At 43.0% G+C, this 11,587-nt stretch overlaps 1 protein-coding gene across 1 annotated transcript in view; it reads right to left on the bottom strand.

Annotated features, from left to right (window-relative positions):
* Positions 1-11,430, bottom strand: part of chga (chromogranin A) — a 13,403-nt gene extending 1,973 nt beyond the window's left edge. The window contains 8 exon segments of the mRNA XM_064925022.1: positions 322-797; positions 4,841-5,158; positions 5,161-5,229; positions 7,409-7,501; positions 7,917-7,985; positions 9,459-9,552; positions 10,700-10,749; positions 11,156-11,430. Coding sequence (XP_064781094.1) covers positions 322-797; positions 4,841-5,158; positions 5,161-5,229; positions 7,409-7,501; positions 7,917-7,985; positions 9,459-9,552; positions 10,700-10,749; positions 11,156-11,201 — 1,215 coding nt within the window. The 5' untranslated portion in view covers positions 11,202-11,430.
* Positions 11,431-11,587: the final 157 nt, after the last annotated feature.

Here is an 11,587-nt window from a genome sequence, read left to right as displayed (position 1 = left end):
AGTAGGAGTGATGTTATAGAATTGTCTTTTAGAGCCCAATGATTAAGATTACATGGACAAGGGGGCCCTGATCCTCGATCAGCACACCTACTCTTGACACGCTTGATACATATGGCTCCTGATTCAACTAATCCATGGCATTGTGATTAGTTGATTTGTTGACGAGTTGAATCAACAGTGCAGGGCAAGAACAAAAATGTGCACCTCTCGAGGTGGTTCCTGATAGTGGATTGAACGAGAATGCTAATATAGCCAGGTACCATTGCATTTCATTGGATTTGGGGATAGTTCATCCAATTTGAATAATTGGGGGTAATGTACCTCAGTCTTCCTGCTGGTGCTCCCTTCTTCCTCCTCTGCCTCTCTCCTCTCCTGCGGTTCCCTGCGTGCCATCATCTGGAGCTCCTTCACTTCGGGGCTCTTCCGTGCCTCTCCCACCTTCCTCTTCTCCTCCACTTCCTCTTCCACCACCTCCTTGGAGTGATGGGGAACTTCATGTTGACCTCCGACCTCCAGTGACTTCATTTCCTGCAACTTTTCTTCCTCTCCCGCCCTCTTCTTTGTTTGCAAACTCCGGGCTAGCTCACTCATTCTGCTCCAGTGATTAACACCGGCGACCTCGCGTTTCACCTCATCCTCCTCCTCCTCCTCCTCCTCCTCCCACTCCTTCTTTGCCTCGGCACTGTCTTGCAGAGGTAACGCAGACCTTTTCTCCTCTACCTCCTCTTCATTTTCCTCTGCAGTTTTCTCCTCAGATTTCTCTTCTGGTGCATCCGTCACCTCACCAGACTCTGCCTCTGTGTAGATAAAAAAAAAATAGAATATACACTATATATACAAAAGTATGTGGACACCCCTTCAAATTAGTGGATTTGGCTATTTCAGCCACATTCGTTGCTGACAGGTGTATAAAATTGAGCACACAGACATGCAATCTCCATAGACAAACATTGGCAGTAGAATGGCCTCACTAAAGAGCTCAATGACTATCAACGTGGCACTGTCATAGGATGCCACATTTCCAACAAGTCAGTTTGTCAAATTTCTGCCTTGCTAGAGCTGCCCCAGTGAATTGTATTTGCTGTTATTGTGAAGTGGAAACGTCTAGGAGCAACAACGGCTCAGCCGCGAAGTGGTAGGCCACACAAGCTCACAGAACGGGACAGACGAGTGCTAAAGCGAGTAAAACTTGTCTGTCCTCAGTTGCACTACCGAGTTTCAAACTGCCTCTGGAAGCAATGTCAGCACAATAACTGTTCGTTGGGAGCTTCATGAAATGGGTTTCCACGAATGAGCAGCCGAACACAAGCCTAAGATCACTATGCGCAAAGCCAAGTGTCGACTGGAGCTCGCCACCATTGGACTCTGGAGCAGTGGAAACACGTTCTCTGGAGTGATGAATCACGCTTCACCATCTGGCAGTCCGACAGACAAATCTGGGTTTGGCAGATGCCAGGAGAACGTTGCCTGCCCGAATACATAGTGTCAACTATAAAGTTTGGTGGAGGAGGAAGAAGGGTCTGGGGCTGTTTTTCATGGTTCAGTCCCCTTAGTTCCAGTGAAGGGAAATCTTAACGCTACAGCATAAAATGACATTCTCGACGATTCTGTGCTTTCCTGTTTCACAATGACAATGCCCCATGCACAAAGTGAGGTCCATGCAGAAATGATATGTTGATATCGGTGTGGATGAAGTTAACTGGCCTGCACAGAGCCCTGACCTCAAACCCATCAAAAACCTTTTGGATGAATTGGAACGCTGATTGCGAGCCAGGCCTAATAGCCCAACATCAGCATGTGACCTCACTAATGCTCTTGTGGCTGAATGGAAGCAGGTGCTTACAGCAATGTTCCAACATCTAGTGAGAAGCCTTCCCAAAAGAGTGGAGGCTGTTATAGCAGCATGGGGGGGGGACCAACTCCATGTTAATGCCCATGATTTTGGAATGAGACGTTCGATGAGCAGATGTCCTCATACTTTTGGTCATGTAGTGTATCTTTATTCATCCATTTGCATGGACATTTTTAATTGTTTCTGGACAGAGTATCCAACCAGACATACCACTCCCTCACTCACTCATACATACGCACATCAGACCGGGAGCAGCACAGGGTCAGCTCAAAGCATTACCCCTAGAGCAGTTTGTGCCTTGCACAAGGGCACAACAGCAGAGAGTGGCAGCTGTGATATCGGTTGCCTGCTCACTCACATCAGATTCACCTTATCAGACCTAGGATTCAAACTCTTTTGTTATTAGCCTGCTATATCTATCCTTGAGGCTACCACCGCTCTCCAAAGAAATGAACATCATCTCTTTCTCTCTCCTCCCTTCTCTCCCTCTCTCCTCCCTCTCTAAACAGTATTATCCACCCTCAACAGGATTCCACTCTTCTTAATGAAATCTTCTGCTTCCAGTTGGCTGAGCGGATCTCTGCTTTTTACATTTCCCTCATGTTCCAACTTTCTAAATTATGGACACGTGGTCAAGGGCGTCATACACCCAAAAATCTGAGGAGGCACAAACTACGGGAGTGGTCCGTCAGGAAGTTTAAGCATTTTTCAAACACCTGAAACAGCTTTTTTTTCCTGCAATCTAGAGCCATAATCATTATGCTTAATTCTATGTCATAGATACATTTCAAGGGTGCGCGCTGTGTTAAGAAGCAGTGCGGCTTGGTTGGGTTGTGTATCGGAGGATGCATGACTTTCAACCTTCGTCTCTCCCGAGCCCGTACGGGAGTTGTAGCGATGAGACAAGATAGTAGCGACTAAAACAATTGGATACCACGAAAATGGGGAGAAAAAGGGGTAAAATTAAAAATATATATATATACATTTCATTATATCCAAGCATACTTCTTGAGTTGTCTGTATCCTCCAGTCAGGTGGTTATTTTTTTAGAGAAAATAAATATGATTTTCTGCATCTCTGCCTCAATCCGGGTAAAAGAATGAAAGGAATGCGAATCTTATTCAGTACATTAGTAATTGCTTGCTTTTCTAAAATCTACCAAGCTAGCTACTCTAACTTGATTGCCTGAAATGGTTTATTGGCAGCTAGTTATGAGTTTGGGAGATGAGGAACCTATCTGGTCTAGCTAAAGCAAACTTCATAAAGTGGCTAAGTGTCTAGTAGTTTTACAGAGAAACAACCACAAAAATGTAAAAAATATATATATATATATCTATATTTAGTTTTTTAAACATGACACATCTGAAGGGGTCTGTGCTTTCTGGGATCCTTGGGGGACGTCCCTACCTCCTATTAAAATGGTTAAGGTTTATAGTTATGGTTAGGGTAGGGGTTAGGGGGCACATGCCCCTGTGTCCCCTATGGGCATGACACCTCTGCATTTGGTTACAGCCCTTAGGGAGCCTCCTTCCCTGCATACAACCTATGGAGGTAAAGAGATCATATTGTACCGTCCCTTGGAGTGACCTTTGTCCAAATGTTCCCTTATGCTCAGTTGAATAGTCACTGGGACTTGCTGGTCATGCTAGAACCTTGTCCGAGCCTCAACTTTAGAAATAGCCAGTTGGCGGTTGAAGGACTGGGAATATCTCTCTGTCCTAAAAATCTAGAAATAAAGTATACAAAAACAACATATGGACTAGTTCACATGCTTGCTCATCGCTTATGATTACATTTATTTATTTCCCTGGCCTAAATCTAGCGTTTAGATTTGAATTCCAGGGGCGTGCAGTCAATCCGTAGCCATGGGACGTATTCCAAATGGCACCCATTCCCTATATAGTGCACTACCTTTGACCAGAGCCCTATAGATCCTGGTCAAAAGTAGTGCACTATATAGGGAATAGGGAACATGGTGTCATTTGGGAGGCAACCCTGCTGTCCAAGTGCTCTGTCTTGTTGGTAATGTTCCAGTATCCATTATCTAATCAAACCGGGCCGCTGTGCGGGGAGCACTCAAACTCATCAGATAGATGGAGCCGCTCCTATCCATCATCTGCTCCCGCAGTGCATGGTCACAGTCTCACCACCAGTCTACACCTCTTTTTCTCTTCCCTCCCTCCCTGCACTCTTTCTCTCACTGCAGTGCGTCTCTCTTTCTATTCTCTTATATTTGATTTCTCGCTGTGTTTGTGTGTGTGTCTCTCGTACACACACACACACACACACACACTAACAATGCCTCCCTCCTGATCCTGCTCTCTCTGCCTGACTAACCTCAGTACCCCAGAGAACAGTGTTTATCTAATGGATTGATTTGGCACTTAGCTAGAGCGGTCCACTATTTAATCTTTATGACACCTCATCATCATAGTTAATCCTCCTCCGGGTGTAGTGTACTAGTGAAGTGTAGTCGAGAGGGAAGCTAACTGCAGCCACTTTCATGCTCACTTCAAAGCTTGCAAGTGCACTTACAAGATTATGGTACCTGCTCGCAGCCTGCATAGCTACAAGATACCAATGAAGGTAGCTAGTGAGAAGCGGGTAGACTAGAGATGTCTGGGTTTTTACAAGTGTCTTTGCCCCCCTCTTCTTTTCTTGGGTTCAACTGTGAACAATAGCCATGTAGAACATTCAATATATATGTCTAATTGGCCAATCATATGGTTCATTACAGCGCAAGTACTCAATTCGCTTCGGCTGAAGTTTCCTCTTACAAGGTACAGATCAACTCACACCACCCCAACCACCAATCTTAACATTTACCTACAGTGGGTTAACATGCAAAACTGACCCAAGATCAGCTTTTAGGGTCAACTTTACCCTACTCCACTGTGGTGTAGTCAAGAGATGTCCATTTACTTCGACATGTGAAGGCCTGAAGACCAGTGTCTGTAATGTCAATGTACTCTGGGCAGAAGTTCTTACCTTTCTTATCCAGAGTCACGTTTCCTCCCTCCGTTTTAGCCTCCTCGCTGTCTTCTCTTGTGCTTGCACGCTTCTCCTCATCCTCCTCCTTTTCCTTCTCTTCCCCTTCTTCTTCTTCTTCTTCTTCTTTCTTTTCAATCACATCCACATGCTTTCCCTCCTCTTTCCCCTCCTTGTTTATGGCATCTGAGATACGGTTGTCAGGGGTCTCGTCCATTTCTCGCTTCTTCTCTTCGCCTTTTCTGATGATCTCGTTCCTCTCACGGGATGACTCTCCATCCCTCTCCGCACTGTTCTCCGCCTCTCCTTCACCCTCTCCCCGGTCCCCCTCTTCTGGGACAGGATAGACCTCTCGCCGGGTCCCCCCAGAGCGGCCAACATCGATCGATCTATGAAGGAGATGAAACATAGAGAGATACCATTTCTCATCAATGAAAAGATCCAAACTACAATCCAAATAACAGTATAATTATTTTTCTAGCCACTGTGCTTCTACATCTGCATTGCTTGCTCTTTGGGGTTTTAGGCTGGGTTTCTGTATAAGCACTTTGTAACATCTGCTGATGTAAAAACGATTTGAATGATTGATAGCGACTTTTGAAGCACATGCTGTGTTCTAGAAACTAATATTTAATCCCGTAAAGACATTTGTTTATTATAAAAAGCTCAAATGTTGATACAAAAACCTTTGTCCTTTGTGGCCTTTGTGTTATATTATACTGTGTGCTACAACGCGCCTCGTATTGAATCCCAGCCCTAGTGTTAAGAGTGTGAATAGCCACTGTCAAGGATAAGGAATTAAAAGCAGAGCACAGGGACCTCCCTGCCTGCCTTTCAATTATGAAACTGTGAGCAATGATCCATTGCACTGCCAAACATCCATCCAACAGATGGACTACATTTAAATGGAAAATAAATTGACTACGCTTCCCAGCAGAAAGCGCAGTTAGCAAGGCGCCACAAGGGTGTGAAGTGAACCGTTCTGAACGTTGCATATAGACATTTTATGAATAGAGCGGACACAATTCCCTATTCTACCTAACCGACAATCACATCTGTTCTATACACTATATTTCGATCTGAATAGTCATGATTAATCTCAAATGTGAAAAGGAGAGGAAGGTGGCCACATCCTCTGATGTCACAGAATGTGCAGATATTTTCTCTTTCATAGTTTAGATATGACATATTTAGAAATAACAAAGACGCAAAGGTCGACAGTCACATGTGGCAAATGGCTTCAGACACAGTCCTATGTCCCAAATGGAACCCTGTTTCATATGTAGTACGAAATATGCATTTTTGACTATGGGATAGGGTGCCATTTGGCACTCACCTTTGCCTTTCCATCCCGACGTACGATCAGACAGTATACACAAGTGGCCGGCTTTAAAGCAGCGGCCAATCAAAATGTAAATGTGCACTTTGACTGATGGCCAAGAGGCGAATCCCCTGTGTACTTACTTATCCTGACATCAGCAGAACTAAAACTGACGGTAAATATACTATGGGAGCTGCCGAAATTAAATTGGAAATGCAAATTGAATAATGAGTAAACCTTGTCACTTACCTTAATGCAACCTATGGCAACGAGCCATACATAAGTCCTAGTGCTGTCATGACATGGTGCATCAAAGACCGTTTTCATAAAGTGTCTCAGAGTTGGAGTGCTGATCTAGGATCAGTTTTCCCCTTTTAGATCATAATGATTAAGATTTTATGGACATGGGGGACCTGATCCTAGTTCAGAGCTTTGTAAATATGGGTTCAGATCATTTCAAGTCATATAAGCTTACTTACCATGTGGTGCACAAGGCCTACAGAATCAAACAGAACACAGTATATTGTATCTCTATGATAAGACCTCCACAAGGATGTGCTAGAATACCAAATTAGGCAGAATCAAATAACTCCATTTTCTCACGTGAAGAAAAACAAAACAAAAATCAGCATGATGATTAATCATATCCTCACTTTTGCATTGACAGGTAATCTCTCGTAGACAGATGTAGTAGTTCTGGGTTGCCGAGCTTAATTGTTAGGCAGTGTTCGTGCTTAAAAATATGCCTGTAGAATAACAGACCTCTCATGGCCATGTTGGATGTACCATCTGGAAAATTTGATGGATGAAATCTTATCACAAACATGTTACCTAGTAACTGCTAAAGTTAAACAATTTGACTAAAGTTAGCCAACGTTTGTGAACCTTGTCTTGCTGAACAATCCTTTTTAATTCTATGGGGTTTAGAGAAGAGAGAGAGACACAGACTCCCTGTCCCAATTCAGAACCTTTGGAGTCTGTGTGTGTACCAGCAGCTCTCTTCTCCCAGATGCCATCCACTCCACACAGCACTGTGGTCAGACCTGCTTAGCTGACACAATGTCCCAGAACATTGCATAGCAAAAACGAAGTGATTTATTGATTTCATAGTTTGAGGTTTAGGGTTGTCACAATATCACAACTTGACTGTAAAATGGCAAACTTGACAGGGATTTGGATTTTCAGTCATCATGAGGCAATGCTGTCATATGGCAATTTTACTGATAATGTGTGCTAGTGGGACTCACCTGCAGCCTCATCTATACCCTGAGGACCCTGTGGTTTCTTAGTCACATGATCTGCCGTGATGTCAACATGCTGCTGAGCTCTCTCATTGGCTCCTGTCATTTGGAGGGGAGATGAGTGGAGTTGTGACTGCAATTATTTAGACTAATTTATTTTGACATATACTTACAATTCATCCCCTAAAATACACTTATGATTGCTTATTGTAAAGTGTCTTTGGGTTTTAGAAATAGCTATATTATTATTGTTATTGTGGCTGTTCACATGATTGACAAACTAAAGTCAAAACAATCAAGAGAATTATATTTCAAACACTAAAAACGATTTACTTCAATGCTGAAAACCATTTATGTGAAAGGGAACAAGAAACCCAATCAAATCTAAGATGAACACAACAAAGTGAAATTCTGATTACGTCACAACAGTTGTGTGACATCACTCAAAGATGTCACTACCTGAACGGGTTGCCTTGTATCACCCGCCACGGTGAAAAGTCAGTCAATACCTCACCTTCAACGGCAATGTCCTGCAGCTCCTTGAGGAAGTTGCGGTGGCGGAGGATTGACACAAGCCTTTCATCTGCAAAGGAAACCATTTTATTTATCCTAAAAATCTCAATGAGGACAGAAAACCTATTTTACTAAGGAGACCTGACCATTCAGCAACGCATAAATACTTTAATTGCCCAAGCAAGCCAGAAATGTCCCTGGGCAAATGTACAGGTATATTTCTCCCCTTTGGTTGTTCGTGACAACTCAGCACATTTGCTGCCGTCTCTAAAAATTAATTACCCTGAAATGTACTGCCTCCAAAGCAGAATTCCAAATTAATCATTTTGGCCCAAAGAGTGGTTTCCAGTGAAGCATCACAGAGCTTTTCCTTTTCTGCTGACCCAGAAAGTGTGTACAGAATGAGGCAGGCATTCAAGAGAACTACTGCTTACTCTGTCTTTCTTCAGGGTCACTCTTTCGTTGGTTCTTTGTTTCTCTCCCTGCGTCTCGCTCTTGGTCTTCCCCTTCCGCCCTCTCTAAAATACATCTCTTTATGGTAAACACATTTCTCTTGCTGTTTCTCTTCTCGGTCTGATCTTACTACTAAGTAATCCTTTCTCCCTTGTATTTCCCTCCCTGCCCGTCTATACTGTATGTCTCCCTCTTTGTTCGCTTTTTTATAGTGCACCTTATTTTTATTTTCCCACTCCTCTGTACATATTACCTCAATTACCTCGACTAACCGGTGCCCCCGCACATTGACTCTGTACCGGTACCCCCTGTATATAGCCCCACTATTGTTATTTTACTGCTGCTCTTTATTTATTTCATACTTTTTGGGGGGTATTTTCTTAAAACTGCATTGTTGGTTAAGGGCTTGTTAGTAAGCATTTCACTGTAAGGTCTACACCTGTTGTATTCGGATCATGTGAAAAATACAATTTGATTTAATTTGCCTCACTCACACACACACACATATATATATATATATATATCCTCTCAGTCTATTTTTCCTATTGAGGGGTTTCATTTCCTAACCGCAGCCCCATCCTGGTAACAATAGCCAGTAATGAGTAATGCCCTGAAAGATTTTTCTCAACAAGGACAGCGTCAAGGTAACAGTGACTGTAATCGAATAGCCCCGGCCCTGACTGCTCTGCCGAGTGCACTTATGGAGAGCTCAGACCTGTGTCGCAAATGGCACTCTATTCCTAATATTGTGCCTTACTTTTGACCAATGCCCTATGGGCCCTGGTCAAAAGTAGTGCAATGCATAGTGCAATATGTAGGGATTAGGTGCCATTTCGGACTTTCCTGAGTCATGTGCATCCATGGTGAAAATGAAAATGTAAGCAAATATTAACTTGCATTAGGTCACAATTGGTGACAGTGACTCCTTTGAGATAACAGAAAAGGTATGTCTCTAGACACTGATCTTAGGTGATTTTTGCATTTTTCTCTGATAATGGAGTTGTGGTGATTAAGTTAGGGAGTTTGAGCTGATCCTAGATCTGTACCTAAAAGCGTATATCTGGAGCAGAGGTCCCTGGGAGTGGTTTACCTGTCCTTAGTATGTTCAGGCACTCCTTACTGACAGCCAAACGGTGTGGCCTCGAGAGCACATCAGCGAGAACCTCCACGATGCATTTCATCACCTGAGGGGGGCAGAGCGGACACACGGTCAACGGATAAACATGGCATCAGTGTTTTCCCCTTCCCCGTATAGGCGGACCAGCACCATCCGCCTTCAAAAATGATCTTCTATTTAATGGATTCTATTAACAATGTTGGTTTTGAACCTTGTCGCACCACCTGTAAAATAAACTAGGGGAAAGAAAGACTGGATGCCACAGCAGCAATGGGGAGACAACCAGACCTCCCGTCATGGTGTTAGCTTCCAGACGTCAAATGTGCTCATTAAAGTATTGCCAGGGAGAGAAGGCTGCAGTCTGGTAGACCAAAGACTGTCTCAGGTCTATAGCTGGACTTTGCAGTGTGCTGTAGCTTCAGAGTAGTCCCAAATATTACAGTTGCAAAGTAAACAAAATAAAGAGACATGGATTATGCATTATTCTGTTTCAATTGCTCACTGTCGTGGCAATAGCAGTGTTGTTGTGTTATTGTACATTTACACTACATAAATAAGATATGTAAGTACAATATGTAAAATATGTAAATAGATTATCGTACATCAAGACAGTACCCTGATATTCTTGTGCGTAGAACATTATCATTGTGTTGCATGAGAGACTGTAGCTTCACGGATTTTTGTGTTTGGTGATGTGTCAAAATTTTCTAATTTTTCATACATCATGTTCGAATCATCTATAAGTGGCTTTGTTGAGCTTCACAATATATATATATTTTTATACTTTTGTATTATTTGGACATGATGCACGAAGAATGAAAGTTGAAAGTTACCCAAGTTCTGGTAGTTTACTGGTAAACTTTGAAAGTTATGAGAAATATACCCTCCCTTTGCAACCCTAGTCCCGAAACGTATCAAGCAAAGTGTTTTTGATACAAACTGGGCTGGACTGAGACCAGAAATCGGTCTCTGACATTTCTAACCCACCGGAACATTTTATTCCTTGAGGTCCCATTACTAGGAAGATAATGATCATTTTGAGCAGAAAAAAAAGGTTAGACAGGCAACTGGGGAAAAAAATGACCAGCCCATCTGGCATTTGCCCCCAGAAATGCCAGATGGCTGCCAGTCTGGCCCTGATTATAAACACCATACATAAAATGGAACATACAGCTGACAATATCATTAAGCTATTCGTTGAAAATGATTCTTACCTCGACATCCTCTTTCTCAAGGTAAGTTGGAGTCACGGGCAATGAGAGAACTACGTGGGGAAAGAAAAATATGATTAACGAAAACGTCATGTCTCGCATAGTTATTAGGTTTAGCTCTACCAATCAATAGGTACATTGTCGTCTTTAGTTTAGGATACGTTAATCCGAAACATTTTCAGCTAAATATATGGTCAAGTGTATAGCCTACAGTTGGGACGAGGGCAAACATATTTCCCATGAAAAATAGCGACTTCTTATTAACTGAGAATGCACTTCTGTCGCCAAGCGTATAGGCCTATATGGACAGATCGCCGGGAGCGCTTGCCGCTGTCCTTGGTGCTAGACCAAATGACAACAGACATTCCCGCAGCTACACAACCCCTCTAACTTTAGTGGAATCACCGCTATAACTTGAAGAAATATTAGTCAATCCCAACATAATACAATTTCTCTTACCGCGATTAACCAATATTGTCAAAATTAAGTATCCTCTCGCGATCATCGTTGCAATAAAACGGGCAGGAATAGCAAACGTCAAAAGCTTAGAATGTTAGTTCCCCTTCGATTGTGTGTGGAAAGAGTCGATAAATGATGGGCTCATTCTATGTGCAACTTGACCGCCCTGGTTATTTCTGGCGAGCTGCGTTTTTCAGTATCAGCGGTCTATCTCGCTCAAACCTTAATGTACCACGAACAACTTGCTGCAACTGCACCTGCGTTTTTATATGGAGCTTGCTGAGGAGGAAATGACATCACAGCTAGGAAAATAACTGTTTAGCCTACACCTTTCAACCAACACACCTTTGTTGATATTTAAGGCGAAAAGAGGTGGGGAGCAGTTCAAGACTGGGTGCTATCGGGGGTTCCGGAATATTTTTTTTGTGTGAA

The sequence above is a fragment of the Oncorhynchus masou genome, chromosome 19 (assembly GCF_036934945.1).
Source record: "Oncorhynchus masou masou isolate Uvic2021 chromosome 19, UVic_Omas_1.1, whole genome shotgun sequence".
Classification (NCBI taxonomy): domain Eukaryota; kingdom Metazoa; phylum Chordata; class Actinopteri; order Salmoniformes; family Salmonidae; genus Oncorhynchus; species Oncorhynchus masou.
The sequence above is the reverse complement of the archived record's forward strand: the minus strand, read 5'-3'. Positions and strand labels throughout refer to the sequence as shown.